The sequence below is a fragment of the Hemibagrus wyckioides genome, linkage group LG09 (assembly GCF_019097595.1).
Source record: "Hemibagrus wyckioides isolate EC202008001 linkage group LG09, SWU_Hwy_1.0, whole genome shotgun sequence".
NCBI lineage: Eukaryota > Metazoa > Chordata > Actinopteri > Siluriformes > Bagridae > Hemibagrus > Hemibagrus wyckioides.
The window spans coordinates 8,216,404-8,232,734 of record NC_080718.1 but is presented as its reverse complement, the minus strand read 5'-3'; the positions used below and the strand labels follow the sequence as shown (position 1 = coordinate 8,232,734).

The 16,331-nt window shown below is 37.2% G+C and overlaps 1 protein-coding gene across 8 annotated transcripts in view; it reads right to left on the bottom strand.

The window, feature by feature from the left end:
• LOC131358991 (gephyrin-like) overlaps positions 1-16,331 on the bottom strand; it is a 92,210-nt gene that overhangs the window by 59,252 nt on the left and 16,627 nt on the right. For 5 of the 8 annotated variants that reach the window (XM_058398481.1, XM_058398483.1, XM_058398482.1 and 2 more), the window contains exons 7-9: positions 15,765-16,037; positions 15,351-15,464; positions 12,248-12,379 (exon numbers count right to left, since the gene is read on the bottom strand). In XM_058398481.1, the coding sequence (XP_058254464.1) occupies positions 12,248-12,379; positions 15,351-15,464; positions 15,765-16,037 (519 nt within the window). The remainder of the gene's footprint in view (positions 1-12,247; positions 12,380-15,350; positions 15,465-15,764; positions 16,038-16,331) is intronic. The other 3 variants (XM_058398485.1, XM_058398489.1, XM_058398488.1) reach the window with 1 other exon arrangement.

The window sequence follows — 16,331 nt, the reverse complement described above, 5'->3', positions numbered from 1 at the left end:
CATGAAATTGTTAAAAATGTCTTGGTATACTGAAGCATTGAGAGTTCCTTTCACTGGAACTAAGGGGGCAAATCCCAACCCCTGAAAAACAGCCCCATACCATAATCCCCCTCCCACCAAACTTTACACTTGGCACAATGCAGTCAGGCAAGTACCGTTCTCCTGGCAATGCCAAACCCAGACCCATCCATCAGACTGCCAGACAGAGAAGCGCGATTTGTCACTCAAGAGAACACGTCCCCCATAACGGTACCACACTTGAATTCAGTGTGCTCCTGAGAGAACCCATTCTTTCACAAATGTTTGTAGAAGCACTTTGCATGCATAGGTGCTTGATTTTATACAACTGTGGCCATGGAAGTGATTTGAACACTGAATTTAATGATTTGGAGGGGTGTCCCAAAACATTTGGCAATATAATGCACCACTATTATTCAGTTTGCAATATTATACATATGCAACAACAGCTAGAGTGTACATATTTAAATAGAGAACACAATTATTGTACATTCTAAAAAGGTGTTTTGCAAAACACAATTCATTTAAAATAAAGATTTTCTGTTGTAGTACTGCAGGCATAAATGCCTATATATAAATATATAACATTATGACCACTGACAGGTGAAGTGAATAACACTGATGATCTCCTCATCATGGCACCTGTTAGTGGGTGGGATATATTAGGCATCAAGTGAACATTTTGTCCTCAAAGTTGATGTGTTAGAAGCCATCAGGGAATACTGTTTCCATGAAAGGCTGTGCATGGGCAAGCGTAAGGATTTGAGTGAGTTTGACAAGGGCCAAATTGTGTTGGCTAGACGACTGGATCAGAACATCTCGAAACCTGCAGCCTGTGTAGGTTGTTCCAGGTCTGTAGTGGTCAGTATCTATCAAAAGTGGTCCAAGGAAGGAACAGTGGTGAACCGGTGAGAGGGTCATGGGTGGCCAAGGCTCATTGATGCATGTGGGGAGTAAAGGCTGGCCTGTGTGGTCCAATCGAACAGACGAGCTACTGTTGCTCAAATTGCTGAAGAAGTTAATGCTGGTTCTGACAGAAAGGTGTCCGAATACACAGTGCATGACAGTTTGTTGCGTATGGGGTTATATAGCTGCAGACTAGTCAGGGTGCCAGATCTCAATTCAATCGAGCATCTGTGGGATGTGCTGAACAAACAAGTCAGATCCATGGAGGCCCCACCTCACAACTTACAGGACTTAAAGGATATGCTGCTAACATCTTGGTGCCAGATACCACAGCACACCCTCAGGAATGTAGTCCATGCCTCAAAACAGGGACCAACACAATATTAGGCAGGTGGTCATAATGTTATGCTTAATTGGTATGTGTATGTATGTATGTGTATATACTCACAAAAATGTATATAAAAAGAACTGTAGTTTGGCTAGATCTGGTATTTACAGCACAATAACAAAGTGTTAAAAATGATAGCCCAAAAATGATGTTTTGCCCCAATACTCTGATCCGAGATCAGCTTTACTGTTTTGTCTTTAGCGAACACAATTATAGTATCATGGTATAAATCAGTGTAAATGGGTTGTTTATACTATAGGTGGTAGAGAAGAAAGTGAGCTGTGTCTGGGCTGTAAAACGTTGGATAAAGGAAAGGTTTAAACCCAGGTTACAGCTACTTTCACAGATAATAACCACTGCTCAATAAAAAAGAGGAAAATGTTTGTGTGTGTGTGGGGGGGGGCTGACAAAAACAAAATGCCATGACAAGAGAAGAAAATATTCTGGGAGTTGATAGCTCATGTCTAAACTCTATCTCTACAGTTTATACAGTACATAGGTCTACTACTGGAAATACTCGTATGGTGGGTTAAGGACAAAAATCTGGAAAATGTACGTCTGCATAGTCATAGTTCAGAGCTTATGAAACAGCTTATAGCTATTAGAGAAAAGTCTGATGTGAATTAGCATAAAACTACCCTTTTTTCAAACCCTGTGGTCAAACCTCTCTCAAAAGTTGCTTCCTCCAAAGCAAATCAGACAATGCTATGGTATCATTCCATAATCCAGAAGGTATTTGGTATTTTTGTACAGTATTTTAAGCAGCAAACTACTTTAGTAGGTTGTATTTTCTGAGGAGGCTCAGATCCTTCAACGTCTGCAACACCGTACTGCGGATGTTCTACGAATCTGTGGTGTCTAGTGTCATTTTCTATGCAGCGGTCTGTTGGGGAAGTAACATGAAGGTGGCAGAGAGAAATAAACTGGACAAACTAATCAGGGGGGACGGCTCTGTACTAGGCATGGAGCTGGACCCAGTTCACATTGTTGTTGAGAGAAGAATGCTGTCAAAACTCCATTCAACCCTTCTCATCCACTAAACAGTGTGCTGGTTAATCAGAAGAGCACATTCAGCCAGAGACTGATCACTGCCAAGTGTAGCACTGAGCACTTTAGAAGATCTTTCGTCCCTGTGGAAATTAAACTGTACAATTCCTCCCTTTAAGTGTTGGGACATTTTCATGTGCAATTTCATGCGCAATAATTAATAATGGGTGCTATAGTAATTATAGACCTTTCATGCACATTACAATTTCACCATTACCTATCATGTACAATACAACTTTACCATTATCACTTGTTAAAATAATCACCAATTTACAATCCTTGTGTACAATACAACAATTCAACACTATTATTTGTACAGTATTTGTCTTTATTTATTCTATTCTACAGTTTATATAACGGTGGACATATTTCTTTCTTTCTCTCTCTCTCATATTGTTATTACAGCAACTATAACATGGCAAAGGAATTTCCCCCTGGGATTAATAAAGTTCTTTGAATCTTGAATCTATACAGATAACAGCCACATCGCTCAATTCACCTATTTTCCAGATACAAACTGTCTTTTAGCCAACACTAACAGCATTATTCTATACATTCTCAGCATTCTGACACTTCAGGGCAAATATTACTGTAAGTATGCAGTAGATATTGTGTGCATAAGTAAAACATATGTTACAGCAATGTGTAGGGGAATACAAAGATGAAGTGTAGTCCAGGTAAATGAGTGAACAGGAATAAACACAAATAATGCACCTAATTACTGTCATTTGGTAGCCTGTCATGCCAAGAGGTGGAACACAAAACAATGTATGGTGTGAAGGACGATTTCAGAGGGAGCCACTATTTCAAGTAAGACACAATCAAAGCAAGTGCAAGAGAGAAGGCAGAAAAACAAAGACAAGAACAAAGAGCAAACATGGATCCTTATTGTACATTAATATTAGCCTTACACAATGAATAAAAATACTTTTATGGTTTGTGTGTGTCTGACACATGGCTAATATACTTGTATACTGTCTATACAATTGTAGCTGTTTTATAAGCATTATTGTACCATCTACAGTCTATGACATAAAATACATTTGCTGCATTAATCACAATACCTTTTCCAAGTACGTATAAACCAAGCATAAATTTTTTCTGATATTCTAAAATGTAAAGCCGTGAAACAGCTCCTTTTTAACCTAAGCCACTTTAGATTCAGTAATATTACTTTAGTAATATTTATTTATTTATTTATTTATTTAAAATAAACCATGTTAACTGTATAAATAGTATTAGATGTATGGCAATACAAATTAAACAAATAGGCACTGGATACAATCATTTTGTATAGTGACATGAATCCCTTTCCAAAAAGAAATCTGTTCACGCATTAGAGAATCTATATTAGCCTTGCACTTAAAGTACAAATTAGAAATTTTGAGGAATATTTTCTCAAGACAGACAGGGGTTAGGCAAATTCTGTAATTAAATTATTATTGAGTTGGTGTAAATCTGCTGACATACAGTATATTAACCCAGAGATATCAGTTGCTCCTCAATACTTCTAAATTCCAAACATATTTGAAACTCTTTTCATTAAGGACTTAAAGAAATCAGTTGAAAAAATCTATAAAACTTGCATATTAGGTAAAGATGCTCCAACTAAATCTTTAAGTTTGAACAATTTGAAGAGCTTCATATACTGATGCTGAAACTTGGTATATTGATGTCCATAGTGATGGATTCAGCCAGCGGTTCTATTGCTAAGGTATATAATAGAGGTGACAGGACACTCTTGGCAACAATCCCACCACAATGGATTTGAAATGAGGCAATCAAAATGTGATTAAAATTTCAGCTTTAATTCAAGGGCTTTAACAAAAATTTGCATTAACTAATTGTAATTAATAGAAATTACAGTCTAACTCCTATATTTTCTAAATAACACAATTCTAAAAGATTACTTGAAGTATGGAATCTGTGGCCATCACCAGAAGCTTAGTTCCTTTCCCTTTTAATCCTTTGCCAGGCCTTTATTGCACCTAGTTTTAGTTGCTGCTTCTTTGTGTGTCTTTATGTCTTCAGTTTTTTCTTAATGAAGTTAATGCATATTTGGGTTGAGATCAGGTGACTGACATTATCTTAAGAAGCTTTTGGGTTGTTTTTGCTGTATATTTTGGGTCATTATCCATCTGTACTATGAAGCGCTGTCCAATAAGTTTTGCTGGACAGCTAATACATTTGACTGAATCTGAGCAGAAAGTGTAGCTCTATACAATTCACCCTGCTACATCTATCAAGTCAATAAAACCCAGTTCTCTTGGCAGCCATACAACCCAGTAACAAAGAGCAAATGATTTGATTTGGCTTATGAGCACTTTGGATCTTTGAATCATGTGTCTTTCTCTTGAAAGAATTGCGTGATCATCCAACATCTGTGGTCTTTTAAACCATTTGGTGTTGCTGATCCTTTGGCCTCTCCTAATTTTTCTGCTTTCTTTCAGTCTAATGATGGCTTCCTTTCCTTGCATTGAAAATGCATGTTGTGAGTTACCATGAACTAAATGGAAATTTAATACTTGAAATCAACCCCCCCCAACAGTTATCTCCGTAATTTGCGATGAAATAATGAGGAAACAGGCCACAACTAGCCATGAAAATGCATGTCAGTCAATTGCCCGATTGCCTGTACACCCTAAAGGCTATAATGTTAATAGAAAATTTTTGTTAAACCCCTTGAATTAAAGCTGAAAATCTACACTTAAATCACATTTGCTTGCTTCATTTTAAGTCCATTGTAGTGGTATACAGAGTTAAAATTCTTATTTATAAATTGTGTTAGGGCCCAAATAAATCATTAGTCCTTAAACACTTTAGTCCTATTTTAAAAGCAGTCTGAGTTGTCTGATCAGTATCCCAGTTTGACAAATCCAGTATGTTCTGATCTAATTAACAAGAAAGAAAATATTTCAGCCTAGAAGACAGTGTTTGAGCAGTGGTCTTAAATTTTAAATTAAATACACTGATAGGCTGATCTGAACAATACAATACCCCCCCTCCTTATTTACAAATAAACTGACAGAATCCATTTTCCAAGTCTCAGGAATTATGATGTATTTTAACACATCACTGATGTTAAAAATGATAGAAGTTTTTTGCATTATTTGTATAATGTATATTTCATTTTAATTTGTATTATGCATATTACATTTTAATTTTGCATTTGAAAATAAGTTCAAAATAGACTTATCGAATGCTTATGCCATTTTTCTAAATGCTCAACCTTAGCCTCTGACCTTTTCTGTGCCTGCATTTTGAAATATAACCATCAAGATGACCACGTAAGGAGATCCTATTTGATTGCAGTAAAGATGGGTGAATGAATCCCTGCTCTGTATTTACAACCTTTCAAGAAGCAGATTTGTTGGCAAAAGGAGGTTGCATAAAGTGCAAAATGCAGGGATAAAATATATAATAATCTGATAGGTAAAATAGGGTTTTTAGTTTCAAAGAGGAACTATAAGGAATTCCAGTTTCAGATGGAAAAGTGGGTTTTAAGACTAAGGCTCCTCCATGCATTTTGTGTTTCTCTGCTGTGTACCAGAGAGAGAATGACAGAGCTTGCAATGCCCATGTACACACATACACACACACACGCACATACATCTATACATACATCTCTGGGAAAAAAAAATAAGAGACCACTGCAAAATAATCTGTTTATGTTTTTTTCCTACAGGTACATATATTGGTGAGATCAACAGTTTTGTTTCATTTTTTGTGAACTGCTGACAATATTTCTCCTAAATTCAAAAGAGTGTATATTTTGTGTGATTTATTTTTTTATTCATTTTTACATAGAAAGGGTCATATACAACTTATACCATTTGCCTCTTCTCAATAGATAGCTCAAAAACTGACACAACAGATAGCTCTGACCCCCCGCCCCCCTAAGACTTTTAAGCTTATGTCAAAGTACACATACACAAAAAATACAATTTTTAACTCGAGCAGAAAAACAGTGAAAATGGAGAATAAACAAATTTGGCAGATTGTTTTGAACACAGGACTGAGTTCATGAAAGTCTTGGGTGTGGGCCCATAGAAAAACAGCTAAATTATAACACTCAGAAAGACCTTTTATTTGGGGTAAAGTGACTGATGTGCCTAACTTTTTTCAGCAGAGCCTCTGTTTCACTGAATATTCCATGACTATTCATGAATATGTAAGACCTACTGACACCTGGCTCAGGTGACACCAGGTTTCCCCAGGACTCCTTTTGATGTCTCAGCTGTTCACACCTATACATTCAGATTCCTCATACAAAAACAGGGTACACTGAGGCCAGGTTTTGTTGAGAGAAACAAAAAACAAAGCATGGTTTCTGAAATTTTCAGTGAAATGCAATTCATTTAGAACATTTGCTAAAAGTCATATTCACAACAACATTCCAGCCATTCACAGACAACGTGCACTGTGCTATTTTTTTGGGGGGTGATCTGAGTACATGATGACTGGAACACAGCTGCTCACATCGGTGCGCACTTTCACTTTTATTTAGCGTTTATTTAGCGAGTACATATTTGTGCTATGTTGTTTTTCTGTGGTAGAGTCTGAATAGAGTCGTTTACATTAATCTTGCATGTGAATGGAGGGCTAAGTGTGGGGGCAGGTCTCCGGCGAGTGTGGAGACAAGAATTTTACATACCTTTGTTTTTTATTTTTAACATTAATTTAATAACAAACATTTAATTGGCAATAAACTTTTTGGAAAGACAACCATCTACCATTTGTGTACATATTTTTTTCTGGGTTGCTAGAATATAATTTCATTTACAAAAACACTTTCAAAGAGAAAAAAAGTGATTGGCATCGTCAACGATGCCGTCGACCCCTAAGGGTTAAAGGAAATGACAACACATCAAAATAACCCAAGATCATGCAGTATTTGCAGAGCTTTAATAACTCAAAACAAAATGCAAATAATTTGTAAACAAATTGTGTTAATGCTTTGGCTAAACACAATTTGGCATGTTTTGGCATGCTCTCCACCACATTGCTGTTGGGGAACTTTATACCACTCTTTTTGCAAAAAAGCAAACAGCTCAGCTTCGCTTGATGGTCTGTGACCATCCATCTTCCTCTTGATGACATTCCAGAGATTTTCAATAGGGTTCAAATCTGGAGATTGGGCTGGGCATGACAGGGTCTTGATCTGGTGATCCTCCATCCAGATGATGATTGCTTTGTCTGTATGGCATGGCGCACTGTCCTGTTGGAAATCCAATCCTCTGAGTTGGGGGACATTGTCTTAGCAGAAAGAAACAAATGTTCTTCTAGAACAATCCTGTACTTGGCTTGATTCATGCACCCTTCACAAAGACAAATCTCTCCAATTCCAGCCTTGGTGAAGCACCCCCAGATCATTACTGACCCTCCCCCATATTTTACAGTTGGTGCAAGACTCTGGGTTGTAGGACTCTCCTGGTCTCCGTCTAACCATAACACGACCGGGTGTCGGGTAAAGCTGAAAATTGGACTCATCAAAAACAATGAGCCTTACTCCAGTCCGATACAGTCCAATTCCTGTGGTGTTTTGCAAACTTCAGCCTGGCTCTTCTTTGATTTTCACTGATGAAGGGCTTTTTTTGGCTTTGTATGACTTCAGCCCGGCATGTAGAAGCCTGTTTCGAACCGTTTTTGCTGTGCACGTCATCCCAGTCTCAGTTTGCCACTGTTGTTGAAGGTCACTTGAGGTCAGTCTACGGTTCTTGATTTACATTTGAATAAGTTTGCGATTATCTGACCCATGTTCGGCCTCTTCCAGGCTGTATCTTTGTTGTTCCTAGTGTTTGTTGCTTGATCTTGTTTTTGTGAACTGCCGTCTTTGAAATATTAAGGAAAGAAGCAACTTCACGCTCACTGAATCCTTGTGCCAGTAAAGCTAGGATTGAGCCTTTTTTTCTTCACTCAAAACCTCTCTTTTCACTGTTTTTGGCATGTTCAATGGTTATTTTTAAATTTCCAATTACCTCTGAAAGACTTCTAGCACTTTTTTTTACCATCCTACTGGTCACATTGCAAGAGGAGAGTGTTGATTACAGCATTGCTTTTTTATACTTTTCCCCATTAAATAGGACTGGATTCAGGTGATCGCCAAATCAGTACCCCATTAAGCAGAATGAGGTGTGCTTGTGTAGAAATTTAACAAATGGAATGCTTATCATACTCAGAGAGATGCTGATTTGGGAGTAAATTGCAGTGGTCTCTTATTTTTTTCCAGAGCTGAATATACATACACACATACAAACAGCACACACAGAGCATGATCTCGACCTTGAACGAGACAAAAGCCAGTTAATGAACCATTAGTGTGGGTTTGGTCGTGTTTTCAAAGTGTGCTGAAAAGCACTGTTGAAAATAAAAATAACCAGTGTTTTATATAGGGTTCTACATGTTTAAACAAATTTTCTTGTAGTCAACAGGAGCTCATATAACATTTAAAGAAATATTGATGCAAAAAACTATATACTGTACTGCTATCCCATAAATATTGCATATATTTCTGTAATTATGCAGAACTCCATGTTTACAGGCCATTTTCAAGGCTTTTCAGATCAACATCATCTACGCATGCACACAATATGAAGCAGACTGTGGCTAACTTGAACTAACTAAAAAATGAAAAGAAAAAAGAAAACATTATTAGTAATAACTTACCCATGTCACCTGGTCTACTATAATTAAATTTTGTATTAAAAAAAAAAGTTTAAGCTCCATTTGAGCTCATTTACATTATCTTATAGTTATAGTTTAACATTTAACACATCTTAGATATTTAATGGCCCTAAATTAAAATACAAAATTTAAAAACAAATTAATGCCTTGACAGAATGGTCTAAATCAGTATCCAGACAAATATTAACACTCACACACACACCACTTGATTACATCTCAGACAACTAACTATCTGCCTAATATTATGGGCACCCAAGACTAATTGAAGCCAATGGGGAACAAAGGCTTGTCTGATCCCACAGAAGAGCTACTGTAGCACACATTGCTGAAAAAGTTAATGCAAGCTATGATATAAAGTTGTCATAACACACAGTGCATTGAAGTTTGCTGCATATAGGACACAATTCGGAGAGTCCAAGCTAACCCCTGTCCATTAGGCACCTAAAGCATAAGATCTGGACCATGAAGCAATAGAAGAACATGGCCTAGTCTAATAAAGCACATTTTCTTCTAAATCATGTGAAAGGCCAGGAAAGAGCTGAAACCAGGATGCACTAAAGGAAGAGGGCAAGTTAGGAGAGGCAGTGTGATGTTCTGGACAATGTTCCCTGGGACAATGGATCCTGCCATTCATGTGGATGTGGATCGTGGATACCACCTACCTAAACATTGTTGCAGACAAAGTACACCCCTTCATGAAGCAGTGGCCTCTGTCAGCAGTGCACCTCACTGCAAAAATTGTTCTGGCAGTTTTGAGGAACATGACAAGAGAGTTCAAATTCTCAAGATCTCAATTCAACTGAGCATCTGTTGTATGTCCTGGACAAATAAGATTGATCCATGGAGGTCCCACCTAACAAATGACAGGACTTTTATGGCCTGCAGCTATGTCTTGCCTTTAAAGGTCTTGTGGAGTTCATGTCCTCCAGGGGTCAGAGCACACACACACACACACACACACACAGTTGCATTATGTTTGGTGCATAATAATATTCCTTAATACAATATATACACATATACATACACACACCCACCCACACCATATATATATATATATATATATATATGTATATATATATATATATATATATATATATATATATATATATATATATATATATATATATATACACACACAGCTCTGGAAAAAAAAATAAGGGACCACTGCAAAATAATCAGTTTCTTATGGGGTTTTTTCTTACAGGTGCATGTATTGGTGAGATGAACAGTTTTGTTTCATTTTTTGTGAACTGCTGACAATATTACTCCTAAATTCAAAATATAACTTTATACCATTCTTTTTGCAAAAAAGCAAACAGCTCAGCTTTGGAAGAAAATTAGAGACCACTGCCAAATCTCCAGATTTGAACCCTATTGAAAACCACTGGAATGTCATCAAGAGGAAGATGGATATTCACAAACCATCAAGCTAAGCTGAGCTGTTTGCTTTTTTTTGTAAAAAGAGTGGTATAAAGTTCCCCAACAGCAATGTGAAAAACTGGTGGAGATCATGGAGCCAAAACGCATGCAAATTGGTGTTATTCCACCAAATACTGATTTCTTAATGTTATTTAGCCAAAGCATTAACACAATTTGTTTACAAATTATTTGCATTTTGTTTAATTTGAGTTATTAAAGCTCTGCAAATACTGAATGATCTTGGGTTATTTTGATGTGTTGTCATTTCCTTTAAACATACACTCTAAATAACAATAGTTATATTTTGAATTTAGGAGAAATATTGTCAGCAGTTCACAAAAAAATGAAACAAAACTGTTCATCTCACCAATACATGCACCTGTAAGAAAAAAACATAAGAAACTGATTATTCTGCAGTAGTAATATAAGAGATAAGAGACCACTGCAAAATAAATAAATAAATAAATACATACATACATACATACATACATACATACATAATATATATATATATATATATATATATATATATATATATATATATATATATATATATATATATATATATATATATACACATATATATATATATATATATATATATATATATATATATACATACACATACACACACTACTCAAAAAACTTAATGATATTTGGCTTTCGGGTGACATTTCAGGATGCACCTAAAATGCACTATAACCTTTACAGGTGAACTTAATTTGACCTTCTCTACACTTTTGAATGCACATGTCCAACTGTTCAGTGTTTCAGTACTTTTTTCATAACTTGCTGTTCTCTAACAAGGTGCTTAACGGCAAAATTCACAACTGGTGTTTGATCCATGAATCGACCAATACATTTTCTGGTTCAGTTAGAATTGGTATTTAAACAGTCCTCTTCATCATGCTGTTCACATTTTGACATCATGAGACCAAGATGACACCTAACAATTGATCAACAGTACCTCGCCATTGCGAGGCTTCAAACAGGATGTTCTCAGAGGGAAGTGGCCACTGAGCTTAGAGTGTCACAGAGTGTCATCAGCAGGTTGCGACAGAGATACAGAGAGACTGGAAGAGTCATAGAAAGTGAACGTCCTTTGGCCACATCCCACATTGATGACCGCTTCATTGTGAACAGTGCCCTGCGGAACCGGATGATGAATGCCACTCAGCTCCAGGCACATTTAAGGGAGGAGACCATTCGAAACCGTTTACATCAGCGTGGTCTATATGCTAGATGACCTGCAAGGGTACCTGACCACACCACCAAAAATTTATATATAATTTATATATTTTTTAAGTCCTTCATCCACTGGAGAAAATCCATGCTAACAGTGCTCGGTTTACTTATACTCACTATTGAGGTTTGCTACTCTGCTACCAAAAAAAGTGAGAGATGGCTGATTGGTCATTTTGTTTATTAGTCGACACAATTTGCCTGATTAGCTTGATGAATTTATGACCTTTACAAAAAAAAATTATGAAAATTTAGAATGGCAAAAATCCCAAAAGCAATTACAACAACTCAACTAGAAAAAAACTACATCAACTAGAAAATTCAAGTAAATAATTGCAGGACAACACAGTTGCCCATACCCATTAAAAAAAAAAAAAAAAAGTCATGCTCCTCAACCAAAATTTCATAATGCATGGGGCTTCTGATGTTGGAATGGAATGCACAGAGGAGATTTAGCCAATGAATAGCAATGTAAGGGAGTTAAGGACAAAGAAGGACAGAAGGTGGATAAAAGGGAGAAGAAGGAAGAAGGTGGGATCTTACTTTGGGAGTGGGGCAGGAAGCAGTGGACAGGCGGGACTGCTGAGCACGGGGAGACTCTGAGGGGGTGGTACTGAGAGATGCTGTGTCCCGTGGCAACACCTGTACACCCCGAGAAATAATGGCATCTGGAATCTATGGTTAAAAAAATGAAATTTAATTATTATGATATGTAAAATATATTCAGCTACATCAGAAAAAAAACAACTGCAATATCATAGACAAGAGAAAATGACCAATTGGTCTGGTTGCTTTTCCCTTGTTCTCCACTACATAATAAATACATGCAATTCTTTATGAAAACTGTGGCATCAACTGGCATTTTATGCTGAATAAATATATCTTTTCAGTTTATTTTATGGCTAGTTATGAGTTACATACTTACACACTTATGAGTTACATAAGTGTCTGTGGGTTTCCTGCTTCCTTAACAACCTTTTTAATAACCTTCTTTTATTAACATATTGAATGTTATTAATCTAATTATTGACTTTTTTTTTTATTATCATTAAAGTTATATCATGAGCTGGAAAAGCAAAAAGCTGGTCAGCATTAACCCTCCACCATCAAAGAGCTCAAAAAAGATGAACCTAAATCAGGAAGAATGATAAAACCCATGAGGTAACACCCTGGATCAAACAACAGAATGATGGTGCATAGAGCCAGGAATGAGAGACATCATCCAGAAACCAAGCAGAACCAACTTCTGGATCTAGTGCCTGCAACAATATCTAGAAAAAAACTCTCAAATATCTCTAAAACAGGCCTTCATAACACTAGGATGTATCAAGACACATGCCCCAAATGGCTGGCAAAAGAAATGTCCTCATCTCTTACTAGGTCAGAACAGGTTACTACCTTCTGAACAGAAGGGCTGTTCAAGCAGAAGTTATGGATGCAGAAAGCAGCACTTCATCAACAAAGCTATATCTAAAGAAGCCCTGTCAAAACAAAAAAAGAATCTAAGAATAAAATCGATCGACTAAAAAAGGGCACTGGACATCATGTCACACTCCCAGTTCCATTTAGAACAACCTGGTAATAGTGTTAAACAGAAGTCAAGTACTGTCTAACTCAACAGTCTTTTTAATCCAGCCTAAAATAAAATGATCAGTAATGTCAAATGCTTTATTCAACTCAAGCAGTACCAAAAAATTAATATCCAGATTCTGAGATAACCAGACTGAATTACTAATCATGATTAGTACTTTGATTCCAAAACAACTGGCAACAACATTCAACAAAATCTAAGTTTAAAAAAAAAAAAAAAAAGCAGGTCAGATATGGTCTAAAAGAAGCTTTAAAAACTTGGGTTTGGTCCAGGATGAGTGATAAGTTTACTATTTTTAGTGTATATGGACTCCTCAGTCATTGATTAATTCAAAAGTATCTTAGACATATCAAGTGAAAGATACAAGGGGTTGGACTTGAAAACAGCATCAAGGTAGAGAGCTCATTATAACTATTAGAATAACTCTCAGAGGTATTCATGATTCATGATATCTCCTGGTTATAAACTAAGGATGGAGCAATACATGGATTACTGTCAGGTAACTACTAAACTAATATACATATTTGCAAACATAGGAACATTTCTATACAAGCTAATCAGCTGCACCAAGGCTTGTCAACAATACTAGCATTACTACTGAAACCACTGACAGGTGAAATGAATAACATTAATTATCTTGTTACAGCTGCACCTGTCAAGTTGTGTGATAAATTAGGCAGCAAGGGAAAAGTTAGGTCTTGAAGCTGATGTGCTGGAAACAAGAAGTTCCAGAATCTCCAAAAAACATGTCTGTAAAGTTTTCCAGGTATACAGTCCACCTACCAAAAGTGGGCTAAAGAAAGAAAGCCAATGACACTCCAAGACACATCACATTGATAGACATGGGGAGCACAAATTGCTGGCAATGATAAGGTGTCAAAACTCTGCAGCACTGCAGCATGCTGCTAATAGGCTATGTAGTGCACTTCTGAAAGCACCTACAATGGGCATGTGAGCATCAGAACTGAACAATGGAAGAAGGTTGCCTAGTCCGATGAGATACGTTTTCGTTCGCATCATTTGAATGACCAGGTGTATACGTCCTGTGACATTCATGTGGCATGTATGTGGCATGTACTTTGACATGCACCACCTAGTTAAACATTATTGCTGACCAAGTACACCCCTTTATAGACACAGTATTCTCTAATGGTAGCAGGCTATCAGCAGGATAATATGCCCTGCCACAATGCAAATAAATGTTCAGAACATGACAGAGTTCACAAGGTATTAACTTGGCCTACAAATTCTCCAGATCTCAAGACACTTGAGCATCTATGGGATTTGGATTTGGCTGGACAATTAAGTCTGATCCTTGGAGACCATACCACTCAACTGACAGGATTTAAAGGATGCTGCTAAGCTAGATACCACAGCACAATGTCAGAGGTCTTGTGGAGTCCAGTGGTCAGTGTTATTCTGGTGGCACAAATGAGACCTACACAATATTAGGCAAGTGGTTTTAATGTTATAGCTCACCAGTGTATATGGAGAATATAGTAATGCCATGGGATTACAAGTAATAATCAGCAATATGCTTGAGTAATTCATGCCAAACCGGGATAAATATAGCCGGTATAGGAATAGATTTTGGACACTCTAGATGTTAAACATTGCAGTACATTATAGACCACAACATAATCACATAACATATTAGAGCACTAGATGTCATACAGAAACAGGCTAGTATCAGTGACTCCTTTCTGGTTTGGCTGCATTGGGCTCTGTCTAAGTCCTGCTCATGCAAAACTGAGGGAAACTTGAAATAAACTGCATAGATAGAAAGCCTGAAGCTTGCAAAGATATTAAGTACTACTGACAAATATCCACCATTGCTGCAGCCATGCAACACGTTTTGTTAAGCTGAAAAGCATAACAGCTACATTTGATAACGTCTGTATGAAAACTTGATGCTTTCATTTAAAAAGTAGAATATAGATTTCAATTAGTCCAGTTAGTTCACACCTTTTTATGTGTTAAGTTTGCAGCAGCCCTCAAAAGATAATATAATGATTTAATGGAGAAATCATCTTAATATAAACTGGTGTCACCCACCTTGTCTCCACAGTTGCAGGTGAAATGAGAGGGAAGGGTGGTGGGAGGGACGAAGCAAGTCAATGGCTGCCCCCCTTTGGCCATGACAACAGCATGAGTGGGATGGAACACACTCTGATGAATGAACATGGCATGAGTCAACAGATACACAATCATATGCACAGCATGGATCACCAGAGACACATGCTTGAACACAAGGTGGAAGAGGCAATGCTTTGACCAGCCTCATAGAACCAACGTGGTAAGAAAGTCTTGCATTTATGTAACAAGCAATGATAAATGAAAACTTCTACAATTTTAAACATCATTAACAATAGACAGGCTAAAAAGGCTTAAGACCAAACTAGTAATGGTCACTGGCTTAGTCTATATAACCAGATCTGGTACTAGTTAACCTAGATCAAGCATGCTCACCTTTGCAGCGATAGCAGCTGCTGTGATATGTGAGGAACCACTATCCTCAGTCGAGGCAACACCACTGTCCTTCTTTTCCTCTTCTTCCTCCTCGCACTGGATGCCCTTGTCCTCAGTCTGTTTATGTGGGCTGGTGACAGGGGGAGGTGAGAGGGGTGGTGGGGGTGAGGGCAGGTCCTCCAGCGCATTGTGAACCTCCTTCACTTTAACTATAGCATCACGCAGAAGATCAATGGCATGAGGCAGAGCAGGCAAGATGAACTGGAAGCACTCCTGGAAAGAGGGGTATAACACTACATTATAGTTTATCTATATTTATTTATTTACCAAAACAAGATTGCATTTCTCTCTTTGGCTATATGCAAGGGTGGTACCCTTAAGCTACAATGCATATGATGCTTTCTGTTCTGGGACAAAACACTCTATAACAATGTCTTCAACCTTTTCATGCACATACATACATACATACATACATATACACTATATTGCCAAAAGTATTCGCTCACCCATCCAAATAATCAGAATCAGGTGTTCCAATCACTTCCACGGCCACAGGTGTATAAAATC